General features: G+C 33.1%; 2 protein-coding genes across 2 annotated transcripts; one reads left to right on the plus strand and one right to left on the minus strand.

The window, feature by feature from the left end:
* Positions 1 to 5,549: 5,549 nt before the first annotated feature.
* On the plus strand, positions 5,550 to 6,514 carry LOC117933873 (ethylene-responsive transcription factor 5-like). The gene has a single exon (XM_034855444.1). The coding sequence runs from the start codon at positions 5,630 to 5,632 to the stop codon at positions 6,428 to 6,430; it is 801 nt and encodes a 266-aa protein (XP_034711335.1). The 5' UTR covers positions 5,550 to 5,629; the 3' UTR covers positions 6,431 to 6,514.
* A 2,508-nt stretch (positions 6,515 to 9,022) lies between these two features.
* On the minus strand, positions 9,023 to 10,401 carry LOC117933892 (ethylene-responsive transcription factor 5-like). The gene is made up of 2 exons (XM_034855465.1): positions 9,846 to 10,401; positions 9,023 to 9,528 (listed from the first exon to the last, which is right to left on the minus strand). Exons 1-2 carry the CDS (start codon positions 10,251 to 10,253, stop codon positions 9,130 to 9,132), a joined length of 807 nt encoding a protein of 268 aa, XP_034711356.1. The 5' UTR covers positions 10,254 to 10,401; the 3' UTR covers positions 9,023 to 9,129.
* Positions 10,402 to 22,624: the final 12,223 nt, after the last annotated feature.

A 22,624-nucleotide genomic window follows, 5' to 3' on the forward strand; every position in this document is an offset into this window, starting at 1 on the left:
AAATGGGTTAATTACAATGGCTTACTAATTCCAAACCATCATTTGACCTTTTTCACATGAAAGGTCACTTATCTCATGTGAGGAGAACTTAAAGCTTGCTAGGGAAGGATATAAAGGGGAATGGGTAGCCATTGAAGGGTTCTTTTATTTTTTATTTTTTTATGGGTGGGGAGCGAGGGGGAAAGGGAGAGTCGTGGACGTGCTTGCTCGATTCTTGGAGTTTATCGTGGGAAAGAGGAAATCTTGGATTTTTTTAATTTTTTTTTTTGTGTTTTATGTTTTCTTTACATTATTGTTTTTGTTAAGGTTATTTTCTTCTTTTGAATTTGGTTCATTTGAAAGTGTATTGGATCTTTTCACAATTATTGAGTTCATGTAATTTTAGTTTTAAGTTCTAAAATTCTTATGTTTAGTTTTCTAATCTCTATTTTATTCTTTCAATTTAACTTTCCTTCAATTTCCAATGAGTAGTCACTTAGGTTGAGGAAAGAGAGCCCTAGGGAATCCCCTTCCACCATTAGAATGACTTCACTCATGAGGTTTTTATAGTATTTATCACTTGTTATTTGGATCCTTATTATCTAAATCAAGGCAAAATTTCTTTGTTACTTAACATTTGAAGATTAGGGGTTCCTTTAGGGTATTCCAGTGCTTAAGAGTGATACCCTTTTGACTTGAAATGACCATTAGTGATCCCTTAATACTATAATTTAACAAATAGAATCACATAGAACCTAAGTCAAATAACCAAACATTTACATATTTGGAAATCAGAGTTTAAAGGTTCCTTTAAGGTATTCCAAATGCTTAATAGTGAAGTCATTTTGGCTTGGAATGATAACTATTGAGACCTTAATATTGAGATTTTGGAAAATAGATGATGTTTGATGAAAAATGAATATATAGATGGAGATTTAACAAATAGATTGAGATTTTAAATTTAATGTGAATGATTATATTGGACAGCTTCCGACCAAGAGAACCTTAGGGTATCTTGGTTGAAATAATAATAGTAAAGGTCATTCCATGGTGACAAAGGGGAGCCCATAGCATATACCATCTCCTCAACTATTTATTGCAAGTAGTTAAGAAACTATTTCTTGTTATTCACAAAACCACTTTCCAACCATTTTCTTGCTCAAAACAAGATTTTAAGAAAGCATTTTCTGATTGAAGCCAAACTATGTGCTCTAATGGAACATTTTTTATATGATTTATGCACCATAAGACACTCAAATCATCTAAATTGACCCAAATTGATGCTAAGGCTCTAACCATGAGTTTAAATTTTATTTTGGAGATTTATATCAAGTTTAAGGGAAGAAAAAGGTGCAAGTTGAATCACTTTAGATTTTGAAAAATCAACAAAAGAGTTAAATGAGGAAATGAGTGAGTCAAGACTTATGGACTATGAGGAAAGGCAAAAAAATGATATCATAAGTTTGAGAGATGAGTAATGACCATTATGAAGTAAGAAAGAAGACACGCAAACATGGGAAATGAGGCATGAAGCAAGATTCATCAAGTTTGCATGGAAATTTAGAACTCAAAATCTAGTGGCAACATGTACTCTGAATTTGAGGTGACATTTTTTCGAAGTCCATTTTAGGCAAGATGTATTACATTTTTTAGGAAATCAGGAATCCAATGCTTCAAACGATGCATAAATCGAAGCTAAAATGAGGAAGTTGTGCATGTTTAAAGCAAACTGGTCAAAGAATAAAGTTGAATTCAAAATTAACAACTTGAATTCAAAATGGTTTTTGGTCATTCAAAACTCAAAGGAATGCAAGGAAAGGCTAAGTTTGAATCCTACTACGTATTTCAAGCATGCGTTTCGAACCCGAAAACATGGAGTTTTTGCATGGGCAATGGGTGAATTTGAAATTCACTGTGAATTTCGAACTCACCTTGTTGATTTCGAATTGGTCCTATTTTCTCCCACTTATGATTTTGAAATTGATTTGGAACTCAGCCAAATTTCAAACTCAACCATTGGTGATTAAGTTTAAGCCTTGAGACATGTCGAATAAGTTCCAAATGCCTTCACCCAATTTGAAATGCCTTATACTCATTTAGAACTTGTAATTTTGAAGCTTTTTAGGTTGTTCATGATTTTTCCTTGTAATAAGTGACCAATGAGAGTGTGCCACATGTTAGTTCATTGAAGATACTATATAAACTCTCTTAGTTCTAGGGTTTAGGAATCTTAGATCTTTTGCGGGTGGGAGTTTGACATTTTATGAGGAAGAAGACAAGAACTTTGACTTGTTTTCTTTTCTTCTTTATTGAATATATTGTTTTTAGCTTCTTTTGATTCAAATTATGGATTGTGAATGTGACATCACCTCCATGAGAGGCTAAAAGGCTAAATTGGGGCTTGGAGCATGAAAATCTAAGGGTTAGAAACTCATAGGAACAATAGGTAAATTGGTATAATAATGAGATTAATTATTGGTTGGGTTACAATTTATCAATTTTTTTTATCCTATCCTTGTGAGTTAGTTTAGGGAATGATACAGTAGGTTATAACCAAATACTAGTGATTTTTGGTAACTCTTGATCATTAGTTGTCCTGATCTTTCTAATCGTTATTTGTCGCAAAACAAATGTACAATGAGTAGGAAGGGTTAAAAAGCCAAACCTTAAACCAATAATCAATCTTATTCATTTGATGGGTTTAAGAATTTGTTTTAAAAAGGATAAATTAGGTTTCAAATACAATTTTGAGTTATAGAGCTCAAGTTGATCTCGAGTGGCCAAGATCACTTTATTCTATAACTTAAGTTAGATTGTGGAAAGCTCAAGACTTGAATCAAGTGAATTAAAAATCGATATTCATTTTGTTATTAATTTAGTTCTTCTACTTAGTTTCACTTCATTCTCATATTAGCTTTCACTTTAGGATTTAAATAAAAGTGATTCATTTATCCTAGTATTGACAAATTTCATAAATCAATCCCTAAAGACGATACCCGAGGTACTACAAAAGTCATAGCGACTCTTTCTTTGATTTTTCTTGACCAGAGTTGCTACATAAAAAGTATTTTGGACAATAGAGAAGATTATTAATTTTCCTTCACCAAATTTTCATCCTCTTAACTTTTCCACTTCACCTACGTTCGAAGATCACCTTTTTGAGGTTAGATACCCAACTCACCATTTTTTTCTTTTTTTAAAAAAAAGTTACAACTACACCCTATGCTTAGGGAATTGCCATTTTATTTATACATAGTTTAGTGTGGTTACGACAGTAAGACTTACCTTTTTGGCCTTAGCAAAATCAATCTTTCCACTACTAAGAGCAATAGACTCATCAAGATATCCTATGCCTCTCTTGTCTCCAGAAGACAACTTTATTGAAAAGTGACAATCTTTCTTCATTCAAATTAGCAATTATTTCTTGTTGTCTTGTCTATTCAAGGTACAAAGATTCACAAAAAGATTTTTGCTTCTTGAGTCTTTTTATTCAATAGTTGATTTTTTTATGCAATTGTTCTCAATCATGAAAAAACTTTTTCACAAGCCAAAAGGATTTAAAAAAAAAAAAAAATCAAGAAAACAAGCTGAAAGATAGGAATATAAGAAAATTTTGATTTTTAAATTTCTTCATACTTTGATAACAATTGAAAGTTTATAGATCTTGCTTATGGAATACCCAGAAAGTGGTGAATAGATGTTTGATACTTTTTAACCCAAAATTAATTATTTTTAACTTTATCGTTTGATATAGGGAAATGGAAATAATAAATAATGCACAAGAAACAAAACCACCAACAAACCCCATCATCTCAAAGATTTTGCAAATGTAAAAACCATGGAGTCAGAGACCATAGAGCTATAATCCACTAAATATAAAGAAACAAATACACAAATTTACCTGACAATTGCTACTCTCTAAGACTTACACCCAATAAACTATACCTAATCTCACTTTCATGACATATTACCATGCTTGCTCCTTAGTGGACCCTTAATGCCTTAAGGGGATGTGAATATTTCTCACGAGCCTAAAAATAAAAATCACTAACTTTTTGAGAGTTTTAAATTAAGCGCAAAGAATACTAACTTAAAGTATAGACACATTCGTTATTAAGAGAATGTTCCCAATATGCATATAAAGAGAAAATCTAGTAGACTTAAAATCAATTTAGAAATCATATTTTACCACAAAAACCATTTAGAAAGTTAAGAATTTTTAGAAAATTTTGAAAAGATTTCATATTTTAACTTCAAAAAGATTTAGTGAGATTTTTTTTTTTTAATTCTTAATTTGAATTCCTTTCCAAATTTCTTATTTATTTTTTTAATTCTCAATCTAATTTTATTTTAAAATTAATTTTATTTCCAATTTTCATAATTTCACTCTATATCTTTTAAAGTCATTATTCTCATATAACTCAACCACACTTACCTATTGAATCCCAAATTGATTCTATAGCAACTTTAAATCTTCAAAAAAGCATAAATCATATGAAAGTACATAAAGTCCTAAACCAATGGATGAAACAAAATTATCAAATTAATATAAATAGTCTAATGCACTAAAATATACATAAATATATTGTTATTGTTTATTGTGCAATTCACAACTCTATAAGGATGCATGATCATAGAGACCTATAATTAAAGAGTAGATGATGGGTTATCCTTGTTTATCATCCAATAGCACACAAGTGGAGGAAAATGTAATCCTTAGCTGCATTCTATGGCTCACTTTTATGATGAGATTACTTAATAAATATGCGTGTTAATTGAACAATAATTGACTCCTTTTGAACTTTGTTTGCATTTTCAGTTATTATTTATAGCTAATTTAGAGTTAATTGGTAAATAACTTTCATTTCCTTTTTATTTGTGTTATTTAATTATTTATTTAGTTTTTATTATTTGTATCATTATGATATACTTTATCTATTTTTATTTTTTTTAAAACAAAAAATAATAATAAATTTTATATAAAATATAAGAACTCTGTAAATAAAATAAAATAGGACTTTCCATTATATTCATTAAAATTGCTTTAAATTTTTTAAATTTGATATTGTAAAATTTTTTAATATCTCAAATTTGGTATAATAAAAAAATTTCATATCTCAAGTTTTAATTTTTTTTTTTTAAAAAAAAATCAGTAACTTTTCAACATAAATCTTTAAGATTACTTGCATTTTATAAATAATATTATTAATTTTAAAAAATAGTGATATATATAATTAATTTGTTCTCACTTGGGTGGGTTCAATTAAGGGTGAGGATTACGATGATGCGTCATTATAATCGATCCAAACCCCAAAGCATATATAGCTTTTTCTATTTGTGGTCGTCCCTTTCGCATTCTAAAGAAAGTACCTCCTGCCTGGTCTGTTTCGTTGGAGAAGAAAAAAAAATACATATACATGCATGGTCCCTCCACAGATTAAAGAATGTATATACAAACCCCACTTTTTTCAATGGAAAGAAGCTCCATTCCCCCAACCAGGAACCTCATCCGAAACCTCTTCTCTCTATCTAAGATGTTACGCACAACTCTGTTATATATACCGGAGACCCCCTCCACTCTCACTCTCACTCTCATTAATTGTTTGGAGTTTGAATACTATACTATTTCTAAGTGCTCGTCTCCATTCATATGGCAGAAGAAGCTTCATCACTGCACCTCATCCACCAACAACTCCTCTCCGAGTTTGAATCTTTCGAAAAATTAAACAATCCATCCCAAACTTCAACCTCTGATTCGAGTGTTTCCACCTCAGATATTACTCCGCTCTCTAATTACTTGAATCTCCACGAAGATGGAAACAACCCTTTTCTCCTCCACTGTTCTACTTCTGCTCCGTCTGGGTTTTTCCAGTTTGAAACTAAATCCCCCAAAGCTTCCAGATTAAGTCGTCGGCGACCTCCACTCAGCATCTCAGTTTCTCAGCCAACCATTCCTCAGTTGCCGGCGGATTCCGATTCAGGCGACGTCAAGCATTATAGGGGCGTACGGCGTCGGCCGTGGGGGAAATTTGCGGCGGAGATCCGAGACCCGAATCGGAGAGGATCGAGGGTATGGCTGGGGACATTCGAGACTGCCATTGAAGCCGCCAGAGCTTATGATCGAGCTGCTTTCGAGATGCGTGGTTCCAAAGCTATTCTCAATTTCCCTCTTGAAGCTGGGAATTGGTCGGGTTCTGACCCACCAGCAATATCAGGCCAGAAAAGGGTGAGAGAAAGTGAGGGTGAAGAGAGAGAACAAGCGGAAATTAAGGTTTTGAAGCAAAAGGAGCAGTCGCCGGAATCTGAGAATACTTTTGGGGTTCATCCATTAACCCCATCAAATTGGAGGGCCGTGTGGGAGGAGAGGGAGATGGAAGGAATATTCGAGTTGCCACCGTTGACGCCATTATCACCACATCCTTGGTTAGGATATTCCCAGCTTATAGTTTGAGGGGAGGGTTTGCCTTGAATGTAAATATTGAATTTGTTCATTAATTTAATAATTTATATCTTTATACTTATGGTTGCCATCCAATTCCATCTTCACAAGTATACTTAATTGAGAGTAACCGATTTATATATATAATCGTTGTACGTTGTCAAGAAGCTTCCACTTACCATAGTTCATAGTGACCATGCGAGGTTTAATCGTTGTTTAAGTCTGTCCACCCGTAAATCTACTGTCCGATCATTAGGATGCTTGAGAGCAATTCTAATGGTATGGGTACTTGGGCTTGATTGGTCCCACTTTGGTGCTAATGGTCATTGCATGAATGTACTAGTGCGGCGGAGACTCATGTACTAGTGCGGCGGAGACTCACAATGGGTTAAAGTGGGTTAAAGGGAGTTGAAAGTAAGGTGGTGTTTGTTTTTTTGGCTTTTTGTTGAAAATCATTTAGTTTTAGAATTTAGGTTGTTTGTTTTTTTACTTTTTCATGACTTATTATGAACTTTTTACTAAATAGAAAAAGCCAAAATATATGGTTTTTTCTAAATAGAAAAAATAACACAATGATTTTTTTTTATTTTTTAATACTTAATAGAAATAAAATATTACAAAAACAAACAACCTAATATTTGATACTATTAAGTATTAAGGTTCTATTTAAAATTAAGTAAAAAAACAAACACCACCTAAGTTTGCTTATTTTATTTCCTACGTATATGAGACCCAGTCAGACTTGTGGTAAAGGGTGCAATAGATTTTTTCAATGAATCAATCATTTAACCGAAAAAGTTATTCAATCTAATGCGGGAATCTAGTGCTTAGATTCTCCAATTAAACAAATGCGTAATATACTCATTGCCCTCGACTGGGTTCAATTAATCAGGGGAGGATGCTGTGTCATGATAAGCATATACCCGTTTCTATTTGTGTTTGTCTCTTTGGTATATTCTAAAGAAACTACTTGTCTGCTTTGTGGGAGATAAAAAATTCATACTCATGCATGACCCCTCCACATATGTATATACAAACCCAACTCTTTGTGATAGATATTTTATTATTTTATATATTATTAAAATTTTAAAAATTAATAAATTCTATCTAATATGCATCCTCCACTTGCCCAAACTCGTGGAAAATCATTAATCAGTTCTCAGGTCTTTGATTCTTTCCCTTTACCACTTATGCTGTAAATTTTTTTATAATTTGGCAATTTTCATCATCACCATTCAATTACTATTTTTTTTTCATCCAAACAAGATGGGAATCTAGTTTTATAGTAATTCAAAGTGCAATTCTGGGAAATTTACTTGTCATACATTAAATATCACAATTCACAACCATTGCCAAAACATAAGAAACCAAACACAAGGCTAAATCTCTCTTCAAAAAGAAATCAAACATGAGAAACCAAACTAGTGTGCCACACAAAAATTTGAAGATAGCTTCAGCGGCAGGAAGAGTCGAAGGGGCACCAGCAGCAGGGAGGGGTACCAGCCGGAGCCGATCGAGGTGGTTAACACCGGCAAGGAGCTTTTCCAGCTTCCAACGCCGCATGGAGCTGGGAAGAAGCGCCAACAAGGATGGTTTCCGACTTGTAATGGCCGCCGGTGGAAGTCATCTGGGTGTTGTAGGTGGCGGCGCATCGGGGGCTGGTGTAGCAGCAATCTAGAAGCTGCTGCGGGGGGAGGACTGAGGTGGGAGGGTTTCCAGTTTGCAGCCAGCAGCTGTGATGTTCATTATATACCCTCTAAAACGGCGTCATTTTGATACTGTTTAAAAATAATAATAATTTTAATCGAACTGACTAATTTGGAGAAAACCGAACGGTTTGTCCAACTCATCGGTTGGACCGTCGGTTCGAGCGATCCGACCCCGGTTCAATGTCATTCCAGTCCAATTGGTCCGATCAGACTGGAATCATGACTTATAGTGCATAAAAAATATATTACTTTCCACATTAAAAGCTGATTCTCATATTTCAAAAAGTTGGGTTTTAAAAACATATATTTTTCAAATACCCATCAAAACACAAGTTTCCTTTTCTTTTATAAATCCATGCATCCACTTATGAAGCTTCTTCTGCCATACTAATGAAGATGAGCACTGAGAAGTAGAGAGAGTGCAAGTGGAGAGGAGTGAGTGGTGAGCTATACATATATATATATATATATGTATAACATGATAGATAGAAAGAGCAGGTTTCGGATGAGGTTCCTAGTTGGGGGAATGAAACTTCTTTGTGATAATTGTCTACATCCCTAGTGGGGCTAGGGTTTATATTATTCCTCTATATGAGCAAAATATTAATAAAGAGACTATGATTTTGTCGTGTAAGACTTTTGAATGATAAAATCAGGAAGCCAACTTGCCTTTGATGAAACTTGGGTCTAAATTATCCACTTGGACAGGACAGCTTTCTCAACTTGGGTCTCTGCTATCAATCCCCTCAATCATCCACACCAGCTGGCATGCACAGTTGGTACCACCCAATGAATGTGATCGTGGTGAATAGCTATTTTTTATTTATTAATTTAACTTTATAATATTTTATTAATTTAAAATTTTAATAATAGAATATTGATAAACTTTACTACATTTTAAAATAAAATTCTTATAAAAAAAATTAACATTAAATATGGTAATATAATATAACATATATGAAAATGTCTTCGGTTATTTACAATGAAAATGACTGCTGTCATTCAGACTATAAGCTGAGAATATCCAATCCAAGGATGGGGTGATAACGGCGTCAACGGTGGCAAATTGAATATTCCGTCCGTGGCTTTCCCCTCCCAAATGGTCCTCCAACTTGACGGCGTTAACGGACTGATCCCAAAAACACTGGCCGCCGCTAGATTGCAGTCAGAATCCGGCAGCTGCTCCTCTTGCTTTAAAACTTTAGTCTCTGCTTGCTCTCTCTCTCCACTCTCGCACTCTCTCTGCCTTTTCCGGCCGGATATCACCGTCGGGTCAGAGCACGAAAAATTCCCAGCTTCAAGAGGGAAATTAAGGATAGCTTTGGAGCCACGCATCTTGAAAGCAGCTCGATCATAAGCTCTAGCTGCTTCAATGGCTGTCTCGAATGTCCCCAGCCATACCCTCTTCAAATTGATGAATGATAGTTTTTCATTCATACTTTATTTCGTTCATGTACAGAGTATATATAGAGGGTAATCATCATTCTAAGAATGGGAAAAGATGATACAAGGAAAGAATAATATAAGGAAATAACAACTAATATCCTAATATCTCAACTTTCCTAATATCTCAATATTCCTAATATCTCAATATTCCTAATATATCAATATTCATAATATCTCAACTTTCCTAATATCTAAACATTCCTAATATCTCAACACTAAATGATATAAGGAAAGAATGATATAAGGAAAGCATTCCTAATATCTCAACATACCCTTGATCCTCTCCGATTTGGGTCTCTAATCTCCGCCGCGAATTTCCCCCATGGTCGTCGTCGCACACCTCTGTAATGACTGGCATCGCCGGAATCGGACTCCGCCGGGTGCTGAGGAATCGGAGGCGGAGGAACTGAGATGCACAGTGAAGGTCGCCGATGACTTAATTTGGAAAGTTTTGGGGATTTGGTTTCAAACTGGAACAACCCAGATGAAGTAGAGGTAGAGCATTCGTTGTCATGTACTTCGAAGTAATCAGAAACCTCAACATCTGTGGTGGAAACACTTGATTCAGGGCCTGAAGTTTGTGACAATTCATTTACATCAACGAAGAAGCTTTCCAGAGATTCAAAGTCGCTGAGGAGATGTTGGTGGATGAAGTGCAGTGCTGAAGCATCTTTTTCCATGGTGGAGAAGAACCGAGAAGTGTAGTATCAAAACTCAAATCAAAGCAAACAGAGAGAGTAAGAGTGCTGAGGATTGAGTATGGTATAACCATATATAGCAGACATGCAGATAGAAAGAGGAAGTTTCAGATGAGGTTCTTAGTTGGGGAAGTGAAGCTTCTTCTAATCTCTATCACAAAGGGTTGTGGAGGGCCCATGCATGAGTATGAGTTTTTTATCTCCCACAAAGCAGACAAGTAGTTTCTTTAGAATATACCAAAGAGACAAACACAAATGGAAAACGGGTATATGCTTGTCATGACTCATGACACAGCATCCTCCCCTGATTAATTGAACCCAGTGGAGGGCAATGAGTATATTACGCATTTGTTTAATTGGAGAATCTAAGCACTAGATTCCCGCATTAGATTGAATGCTCTTTCAACTTTAAAGTAATGCAATTGAGGGTTTAATAATGCATGAATCGGGTTTTGTCAACTTGACTTTCTCCTACCTGAGTAGTTTCCTCCCAACCATGCGCACTGGGTGCCACATACTGAATGCAATTGCCATGGATACCTATTTCACCGGCCGAGAACGTTGTAAATACTCTCAACTCTCCACGTAAAAAGATTTTATCACGAGCACAAACTTACTCATCATCTTTCTAAAAGTAAGAGCTTCTTTGTCCTTGTAATTTGAAAATAATTTTTGTTTTTAAAATAAAAAATTGTTTTAAAAATTTAGAACTTAATTTTTTAAAAATAATTTTTAAAAATAAAGTAAAATAGAAAATAATTTTTAAAAAATAAGTAGAAATTATTTTCATTCGTTTTTAAAAATAAAAGGTAAACATAAAAAATAAAAACAAATAAAAACAAATAAATTGAACATTATATAATTTTTTTTTTCTTTTCATGAGTCTAGTAATTTTTAAAAATAACTTAAAATTCAAATAGTGTATTAATTAATACAAAAAATTTATAAATAAAAATTAGTTTAAAATGACTTTATTAATTCTCTTATATAGAAAATTATTATTTTTTTATTTTTTATTTCATTAGACAACGAACTCCAAATTAAACAAAACTTAATGTGTTGGATTCATTAACAAGTCTAATAATTTTTAAAAGTATTTTAAAACTCAAATAGTGAATCAATTAATTAATATCATAAATTCATGAGCAAAATTTGGCTTTAAAATCTAATTTTAGGAAAATAAAAATACGATTTTCCAATTTAGTTATAAATTGAGAGCTTTTATTGAATTTCTTTATAAAAAATCTCGCTCAGGTAAAATTATAATAGATAAAAATTTATCTTGAGTATCACCAATATGAAAACAACAAAATCCGTCATTTTTAATCTTAAATTTTGAAAAATTTAAAAATAATTTGTTCACATTTAGTGAAATTTCTACACAGCTAAGGTAGCATGCACAATATATATGAAAACTTTCCATTGTACCATATTATCTAAAATTTTAAAATTATAAAATAAAGTGTTATTCTATTGTCATTATTTGAAAAAAAAAACATATATTTAATGATAACTAAAAAAGAATATGGTTGTTATTTATACATCAAAATAAAATTTCTATATGAAATAAATTATTAAAAAATTATATTACAAAATTATATCATTATCCTTTAATTCACATTTCAAATTCTAAAATATGGGTTAACCCTATTCTAATATTTAAATAATATTTTAGACTGTGTGATAGATATAGAGATCCGAGATCCCATAAATATCCCATATCACATGTCCTTACCTTAGATTATCAAAACGAAACAATTAATTTTGAAATAGGATGAGTTCATAACATACAAGTTAATAAACCATTGCTTCACGTTTACTTTAGAAGTTACAACATTATAATGAATTGTATAGGTACAAAAAGTCATAAATGTACAATGAATTAATGCAAAGTTTTTTTTTTTTTTTTTTTTTTTAAAAAAAAAAAGTTGCAAAAACACTAGCGAAGTGTGAAGTTACAAAAGTTGTAAATTTAACAAATATTATAGAATTATTAGAAGTCTTAAGTCAATAATGAATGGTGAATTTAGAAGGATGGTAAATTCACAAATAAATTATAATATGATAATAAGTGTAAAATCACCAATAAACTTAATTTTTAAAGTTATAAAAGTTGACAAAATATCATAATTTATTATCACATTTATATGAAAATGCATCGTGATTTTAAAAAGTAAATAAATAAGTGTTTGGAAGATAATCTTCATACTCTTCCTTCGTCTTTCTCAAAGTTCTAAATCTCTAACACAAAGCTAGAAGAACATGCATGTAAGCTTATTAAGGGTTTTGCACTTATAAAATCGGAAAGTTATTTGATCTAATATGAAAAATACCTAAAGGGGAGTGAATAGGTGTTTGAACTCTTAATAGTCCAAAATTAAAACTTTTAATCCAATTAATTTCAATGAGAAAGTAGAAAATTTTAAAAGCAATTCAACAAACAAGACACCATATTTTTTACATGGAAAACTTCCACACAATGTACAAAGATAAAAAACCACAAGATCATAGATTTCAAATCTACAATCCATTATATGAGAATACAATACCCCAATTTTGTTAATATGAGCAAGGGTTATTGATCAAACTAAATAAATTCAGTCAGTACTACCCTTTTGATAAAAATAAATAAAAAATAAAAACCACAAGACACTAAGCATGGTAAACACCCCCCCTTTTTGCCCTTGATGAGGTTGATGCAGATAATCAAATCAGTCACTAATTCTACATAACCGCTAAGCAAGCATCTTAATGAAAGGTACTGAAAGTCCTATTCCATAGTGAAATGTATTATCCACTAGTTGCAATAGAAGCATATATAAGACAATAAGAAAAATGCATTGCCTTCAATACATACATGTATTACTAGCCTCCAAACTCAAACGTAATAATATTTAACTAAGTATTATTATTGTTATTATTATTGTTGTTCTATCTCTACTTCTGACGTAGAAGTTTATAGGCTAAATATGAGCTTTTAGGTTCAATTCAAAGTCCCAGCATAGGTTTGAGGATTTTCCTTTTGGTAGGATAAAAGAGATTATAGGTAAATTTTCACCTCCAACTTTTAAGATTGAAGCACAAATGAAGATTTTAGGGTTTTGTAGGTAGGGTTTGAGAGGGCAATGCTAAGATGAAGAAGGTTTTCACTGGGTATCGAAGAAGATATTTTAAGGCTTTCATTTGGTGGGACGAAGGGGTTTTTTGTTGAGGGGATGAAGAAGGGATTTTAGGGTTCAAAAATAAATATATATATATATATATATTATATATATATTATATATATATATATATATATATATATATATATATTTTAACATTTGAAATTTGATTTCGGAAGCTAACTTTAATTCAACACTCAACACGGAACAAAAGCAATTATTCACCCAAAAGTTACTCCACAAAAATGAATTACACAAATCACTCATTGAAAATAATTAAAAATGTTATAAAGTTGAATTAATGAACAAAAATAGCTACTCACCACAATCACATTCATTGGGTGGCACCAATTGAATTGGGCATGCCAGCTAGTTTGTATGGCTGAGGGGAAACTATGCAGATAAGAGAAACCCAAGTTGACAAGGCAGTCTCGCCCGAGTGGATAAACCAGATTCGTCCAAAAGCAAGTTGGTTGTTGATTATATCATTGAAAAGTCTTAAGACACATCAAAATCAAAATATAGGACCTAGCTCAGAGTCTCTTCGTTAATAATTTGCTCAGATACATCACCACCCAGTGTCTTGTGTTTTCAAACTAGCTAGAGTCCTACGATCATCTGTTAGATTGTCTGAGGTTTCATTTTCACTCAAAATCAAAGTTTACTAAAACTGAGACACCAAGCTTTATGTTCTTTGCCTGTTATATAAAACAAAAGTTTGCCAAATATATAGTCAAGTGGGGGACTGTCGGTTCAACCTATAATACAAGTATACAAGTAGAGGTCAGCTCATTGTTGTTATTCTTGTAGTTACTTTTATGAATTTTAACTAACATTTATCTTGTTAACTTTTTAATTAACATTTAATTTAACTAATTTTACATATAAATTTATTTGTCAACACATTCATATTAAAGTATTTAAAATATATAAGATAGCCAAAAAAATATTTAAAACCATTTTAAATTTAATTTGTGATATGAAATTATTTTATGAAATATACTTAATCTACTTAATAATTTGATTTAAATTAAAGAGGATTAACTTAAATCCAAGATGAAACTTGATAAATATGTATTTTTTTTTTTTTTTTTAATAACTAAGAAATTTTTTGTGGCTAAGCCCTTAAAACTCTCCATGGGATTCAAACCTCGGGGTGTTGACTGCCTTACAACAACTAGTACTAGGTAAATTTAGGATATCATTAATAACATGATTTGAACCTAAAATCATGTGTCACTTACTAGAATCACACTTCCTAATATTTGTCTGACTAACTGGACTATTTGATGGATAAAATCAATGTGTTTTTATTTTTTGTGAGATTTAGTAATACTTGAGATAATCATTTGACTAAAATGAAATTTGGAACATATATAGGAAACTTCTACAATGCCGTTGGAGGTATCATGGCTCCTTTCAATTTCAGCCGTTGGATAGAAGAGATTTAATCTAAGTCGTCCAAATGGTAAGTGGTAAAAAATAAAAATAAAAATAATAATAATAAAAAATTCCCCCACCTCAAACCGACTACCTGTAGTGCACTGTCCCTTTCTCCCTTTTCCCGCCATCCCCTTCTCTTCTCTCTTTTCTATATCTCATCCCCATATTTTCTCCATATTTCTGTGTATTTCGGCCCCTCCCCCTCTTCTCTATATTTGATCGGTTATTTTCGAGTGTTTTCTCTAGTCTCTAGGTGTTGTGTTTTTGGCTCTTTTCGGGTATATTCAAGTGTTTTTGCCTGTTTTCAGTTGTTTTCGGATGTTTTTGCTTGTTTTCAATAGTTGTCAAGTGTTTTCGAGTGAGAAATTGTACATGTTTCAGGTGAGAAATCGAACCTGAACGCAATACATCTTCCCGTCATCCCCCTCTCTTCTCCATATCCTCCACTATTGTCCATATTTCATCTCTGTATTTCGAGCGTTTATGGGTCTTTTTGGGTAAGAAATCATAGCCCATCTCCATATCCAACGTGCACGACCGTCCCCTTCTCCATATCTCCTATTCTCCACATTTCATCTTTGGTTTAGGAGTTGTAAGACGACATTTTTGGGTGAGAAATCCCTTGTTTGAAGATCTGGATTGAAGATGAAGCCAGAAGAAGAAGAAAACAACCCGAAGTAGGAAGAAGAAGGAAGCCGACATCGGTTGAATTTTTTATAAATCCAAAGGCAGTTGTGTTGTAATTATTTGAGTAGTTCTATATTAAGAAAAAATGTGAGTATTGATGATGTGTTTTACAAAATTGTATTCATTACAACATATGTATTTTGTCTCTTGTTATTAGATTTATGGATTGATCACATTAATGAAAAAAAAAATGTGTTCATATCTATAATTGAACATTGAAAATGATATAATGGAATTTTACCAACATTGAAAATGTAGAGAAATTTTCGGAGGATTTTGGAGTGGTAATGATATTTGTATTTTATTTGGCATTTTATTTAAGTTATTAATAGGAGTTTTTTTTTTTTTTTTTTTTTTTTTTAATGTGAAATAAATTTTGTGGGGAATTTGGAGGGATAATTTTGTTTGCAATTTATTTGGTATTTGTTATTGTTGTAAGATATGAATATAAATTTATTGAAATGTGAGATAAACTTTTGTTGAGATAGTGTGGTGATGGAAGCATATTTCATTTATTATGTATTGTTTTGATTTCATTTTTACATTAAACCAATATGAAAGAAATAACAATAATAAGTAATCATGTGTAATTTAAAAAAATGATGAAACCTCTAACATTTTTAGTATAGAAGAATGGAAATAGAAAAGGAAGTTAATTTATTGTATCTTAAATCATGTTATAAAAATTGACTTAAATGATTTGATTTAATTTGTAGGAGCGAGCGATGGTGTTGAAGTTCTTTGGAAAGAGACCTACAGGAGCTTCGATACATTACTAGTAAGGCAAAATAGAAATATGTAAAAGAATATGTTTTTTTTTTTTTTTTTGTGGTTATTAGAGTAATATTTGTTTGAAATTGTTTTGTAGTAACAATTGGCCATGATCAAAGAAAATGATAAAAGAGTGAAGATAAATGATGATGTAAGGAGTAACACTTTTTTGGCTAATATAATTAAATTTTAATATTTGAATTTGAAGTAAGTAGTAAATTTATGTAGTTTATGAAAAAATTGAGCAAGAAATGGAATCCACCTTCAAAAGTAGAAAAATAAGGTTTCATGGAAAAGTTAAAGGAAAGTTCAAAACAATATTCGCTTGAAAAGGGTATGGGTCCAAAGGTAATTTTTTTTTTTTTTTTTTTGTAATGAATAAAAACTTTAATTACTAAAAATATTTGTTGCAAATTGTACTAATGTAAATATATTTAATGTTTGTGTATATTTTCAGTTATATCTTCAAACTTGTTCACCTGAGTGAGTAGTTAGAGTTATCGAAAAATTAGAACCAAAGCAAAAGGCAGTCATAGAAGAAATTGGATTAGGTAGCCTCCTGCAGTTTCGATGTGGGAAAATTGATTATGGGCTATGTCTTTGGTTGTTAAATAGTTTTAATTCAAAGACTTATATATTAGAGGTGTATAATACTTGTATCAAATTGTTCTCAATCGATGTTGAATTTATTATGGGATTGAGAGTAAAGGGGTTGAAGATTGATATAAACAAATATGTTAGCAATAAGAATGATTTATGTAAAAATTATTGTGATAAAAAAGATCAATTGTCATTAGTGATGTTAGAAAATCAAATTAAGAAGGATAGAGGAGGTGGAAACTATTTCAAAGTTCGTTTTGTATTATTTGTATTGGGTGCATTGTTGTGCCAATAATGAAGCTTTTTTTGAAACGTTCTTTTCACATCTTGTGGAAGACATCAATTCAATAAAGAAAATGAATTGGGTTGAATTTGTGTTGGCTTATCTTGTGCACGGGATCAAGGAGTTTAAGAGAAAAAATAAAGTGGGGTTTGCTGTTGCCTATTTTTTTTTATGGTAATGTCCTTGTATATAATTTACGTCATAGTGAATTTCGAATTTGTTATAAAAGATTATGTAAACTAACTATATATCCATGTAAAATATATTTGCAATTATTCTACCACAAACATATATCGTTCCAACAAAAATTTCCACCGCTATGTACTCGACCTTCTCCTTGGATTAGTGATTGGGGAGATGATGAAGTACTGGAGATGAAATGAAGATTGAAAAAACTTGGTGGGTATGCAAATGACAATGTAAGTTATAGTTTCATAACTTGTTTAATGTTTGTTTTTGTTTTTAGTGATTTTAAATAGGATATGTGTGATATATTGATGAACATATTTTAGATGAAAATATGGGTGACAACAAGATGAAAAAGAGGAATCACCTTAACCAAAATTAGATGACAATGAAGGAGGAGAATGAGAAATTTGAAATCCATCCACACAAAGATGTTATTAAACAAGTAAGTTTTATAATATTCATTATGAGTATAAATATTAGTTGTTAACCTTTGTATTATGATTTATTTATCATGTTCCTATATATCACTAGGTTGATGGTGGGAGCTTAATGGAAATGGATAAAACATTTCAACAATTGAAGACATAAGTAATTGATTTGTGTTATGTTGCAAGTAGTAGTAGCTGAGAGAAAGTTTTTATTGAATTTGAGGAGAAATATAGAACATTGAAAGTACTCTTCCTTGCCTCAAGAGAAAAACCTTTGAGAAAGAACAAAAAGGGAATGGAGAGTGACATTCTTTCATAAGAGAGAAGTTTGGAAGAGAAGGACAATAAAAAAAAAATGAACATTATGTTGACACTTTGTCAACTAACAAGTCATGCACTAAGAACGTGAATGGAAAAAATGAAAATACATGTTTGTGGACTCGTATTTTTCACGTATGTCCCCACTTAATGGCGAGACTCATTTTTATTAGTGAATTTTTTTTTTTTAGAAAAGTTGGAGTCACCACTTATTTTATTTTATTTTAAAATAGAAAATAAAATAAGAAAGAAAACCCTAAAGAAGTGACTCCATAATTTAGGAAAAGCAAGTCTTGAAAAAACCGAGTCTTGGTTCAGGGATTAGGTTATCTATCGGGAAGATACCTCTAAGAGGTAGCACCCCTCTAAGCCCTAAAAAGGTCTCTAGTGACTAAGTTGGGGGAAATGTGACAATTAATTAATTGATTGAAGGTATCTAGGTAAACTAAGGTGATTTTAAAATTAACATGCCAAGTTAGAAAGTAAAATCATGATCATAAAAGAGAGTGAAAATGTGTACCTGGATTGCTTCTCAAGCGCTATCATAAAACATCAAAGTTAGTATAGAAATATAGTACACAATATTTGTTTTATCCAAACAAATCAAGCATACATCTAAGCACCAAAGAATCACATCAAGTATGGATATAGTCATCAATAGCATACATGTCCATAGAACTCTTGAAAGTAAGTGTAGAGGAACATACCTTCAAGAATGCATGTTGTTGTCTCTGGTTAGAGAATGGTGCGGCCTATGTGCTTCCTTTGCTCGTTGAGTGAATGCTTGATGACTCCCTTGCTGTTCTCCAAAAGCCATGCTTGTTGTTGGGCGTTTGTGCGTGGCCACAGGGTGAAAACGAGTGGTTTTGTGATGTTGCCGAAGATGAAGATAGGAAAAGGAAGTGGCGTCCGTGGATGGTAGGGTCGGTAGTGGAGGTACAATGGCAGGTTGTGAAGATAAGAGTGACAATCGTGAAAGTGGACTTTGGCATGTGGCAAGTATGGCAGCGGTGAGTGAATCTGGGCGATGGAGGATGGTGATGGCCATCCATGGTGGTGGTCGAAGTGAGGCTATGAAGGTGGTGCAATGGACCACTTTGGCGAAATGGAGGGATAATGGTGTAGGCTGGTCAATGAAGAAGGAGGTACAATATTGAGGGTAGTGCATGTTGGATGTGCCCATGGCGATAGTGCAGTCGGAGATGGAGGGAGGACTATGGATGCATGGATCTCCAAGGTATCCAGATTAGTATAGTCCTCCTTTGTGGCGACACTCCTAAATAAACATCGTCTTAGCGTTTAACAATATTTTTACCCCCTTTGGTTGAAGATTGTGAGGAGATGACTCTCGTTGTGTAATATATTCATAGATTTTGACTTGCATGCTTTTCCGTGCTAACGTGCGGATCTGAACAAGCCATGTCCATTGTCTTGAGCAAGTCTCCAAAAAATTCACCACCAAGAAGACCCGGCAACTTGGTAATTAGAAGAAATGCAACCTTCCTCATGGCTGCCTTCTTATACATACATCTTTTCCTCAAAAGATCATTCATTCCACCTTCTAGCTTCTGATGTGATGCAATACCAAAGCTCATTACTTCCTTCAACATGACCCGATTCTTATCATCAGTGGACAAGAACCCCACTATCTATGTCAGGTTTGTCAGACCCGAGCTCGAATTCCTGCAGTAGCATCCGAGCACCGCTGAATCAAAGCCCCCAAGCAATTCAATCCCCATGAATTCTTGACTTCATTTCCAGCATTAACCCCAATGAGTTCCTCAGTGACATTATAAGCATGGGAAATAAATCAACCGCCAAAATCCTGAAATGAGACTTTCCTTGGGTCATCTTCACCGCATACTTTACAAACCCAATTTGATCCTCAAATTCCATAGTTTTAACAATCTCCATCACCGATTCCACAGCCAAAGCCCGAGGCTCAGACTTCTCAGGGGCCTTCTACAACAAATACCTAGGAAGATTCACAATTTCTTTCTTAACACCATCAAACTCCTTAGCCATACCCATCATTCGAGTCATCACAAATCCCAATGCAAATGTTTGAGCCTACGACTTAGTCGACATAATCAAAGGCGATAATGACTTCAAAACCTCAACCACTGTAGTTACCTGGTCTCCATGCTTAGAACTTAAAACTTCAGTCAAGACCTGGGAACACAAATGAGTTAATTTATCAAAACTTGTTATGTTACCACACAATTCAAGCGCTATGGCAGGAATCTCGGCCACGGTCTAAACCAAAGACTTCAAACTATTAGGAAACTGGTCTAAATGAATCAAACCCAGAACCAGTTGTAGCCTTTCAAGAACAGAGAACAACATTATCACATCAAACCCACTCTCCTCACTCCCATTACAATGTCTTGGAGTTGACCATCTGACATAGGGGCTTCAGTCCATTAACATAGGGTTATAGGACTGAAGAAGTTGCAACGGGATCCACAAAAACACAGAAACAACACTCCTAGGAGTGCACTGAACATATTGTGATTGCTTTACATTTTATCCCTCATATCACCACTTCTGTCAATCCCTTAAAACATATTCAAATATGCCGAGACAAGGACTGGACAGTTTAGTGTAAAAAAAAAAAAAAAAACCACAAAAGACATAGGTAAAAACATAATAAAACTCAGGGGAAAAAAGAGCAGAAAAACAATTAGTTAACGTGAATAGCCTCATTTCAAATGCTAATTCATCGGCTAAAATAGGGGAATGATTCAAAATACGATCTGAATAAAAATAGGGCATGATTTCTACCATCGAATCCGAATATGGACACATATGCAAATTATTTTCAGATGGAATCAATGGCATTAACAGAATGAATAACATAGCAAATAGACAAAGAACCAATTTCAACACAACAATTTGTGGCCCTTTCCATCTACACCAATCAAGAAAATATTAAATACTAAAAAACAATCAAAAGGAGAAATCGAATAAAAGTAAGAATTCCAAGAGTAACGAGAAGTATACCTGGACAGCCTCGGCTACAATTGCTCATTTCTGGTTCCTGTGTGCCCTTCCCCCCAAAAATCCGTCAAACTCTGGTTCATCTTTCTTTTCCCTTTTTCTCTTTTCCCTCGTTCCGTAATCTGCCTCTAAAATCCTTATTTTCACCTATTTCTTTCTTCCATTTTTTTTTTAATATCAAAATACCTCTCTCTTTCATTTGGAGAATTGTTTTCTTCAATATGTATGCAACCAACTTGATCTTTTCCCTCCAAAAAGATTTTTGTTTGCCTTCTTTGAGTGTACATGCCTTTGTGAGAGGTCAATAGATAGTTGAGATTTCCTTGCAAAAATAATAAAACGAAAATAAAAATAAAATAAAATATAAGTTAGAGATCTTGAAATATATAAAGTAGAATAAAACAATACAAAATACATATAAAAAAATAGATAAATAAAGCAAAACTATCAATCCCTTGCAATTTTTTTTTTTAATTTAAAAAAAAAAGTAAATGTGTGAATATATAAATAAATAGATCAGGCACATGTAGACTGTACAAATTATGTGGGCCCATGCAACCATACAAGAAAGTGAGTGAAAAAGTGCGTAAATGACGTAGGGTGAACATAGTGGGCTTAGATGGGCCTAAATGAGTCTAACCTAAAGTGCACCTAAAAGCTATTCCAAAAAGAAAGGAAAAGCCTAAGTCTAAATTAGAGCTACTAAGAGTCACAATGGGGTTAGATAAATCCCTCAACCAAAGTCTTTAAGGTGGTTTAAAAAAGGTAAGTAGTATGAGTGACAATGGACCACGAGGAACTACTGTGGAGCACTGAAAATGAACTTAAAGACATGTGCTAAAGAGACAAAATGGGGGATATACAAATGTGCCCCTCTTTGATAGAGATCACGAGTGTAGAGAATATGAGTTGAAATACAAATAATGAGTGGAATGAAGTGAACTGTACCGAAGAACTAAAAGAATAAGACTAGAAAATTTATCCTAGCACATGAAGAGGTAAGGTTAAGAGATGGGGTCGTAATGACATCGGTGGATGTCTCTATGTGGAAGGATGACAATGAAGGGAGAAAAGTGTATGATGAGTAGCATAAAGATGGAAATGAATGAAATGAATGACTCAAGGTCATGGATGAGATGAATGATTTTGGGTCATGGACAAGATGAACGACTCTAGGTTAGGAATAGGATAAACGACTCTGAGTCAAGAGCACGAGACTCTAAATATGAAGGAGGACTCTAGGTCGCAGATGAAATAAATGACTCTAAGTTAGGAACTTTGGGCTTTAGATGCTATAAAATGACTCTGGGTCGAAAGCTTAGGGCTCTAAATGCTAAGAATGACTTTGGGTCACGAATGAGAAGAACGACTCTGGGTCGTGAGCTCAGGGCTCTAAATGTTATGGACGACTCTGGGTCATAAATAAGGAGAATGACTCAGGGTCGTGAGCTTAGGGCTCTAAATGTTATGGAT

Source organism: Vitis riparia, chromosome 16, assembly GCF_004353265.1.
Source record: "Vitis riparia cultivar Riparia Gloire de Montpellier isolate 1030 chromosome 16, EGFV_Vit.rip_1.0, whole genome shotgun sequence".
Classification (NCBI taxonomy): Eukaryota; Viridiplantae; Streptophyta; class Magnoliopsida; order Vitales; family Vitaceae; genus Vitis; species Vitis riparia.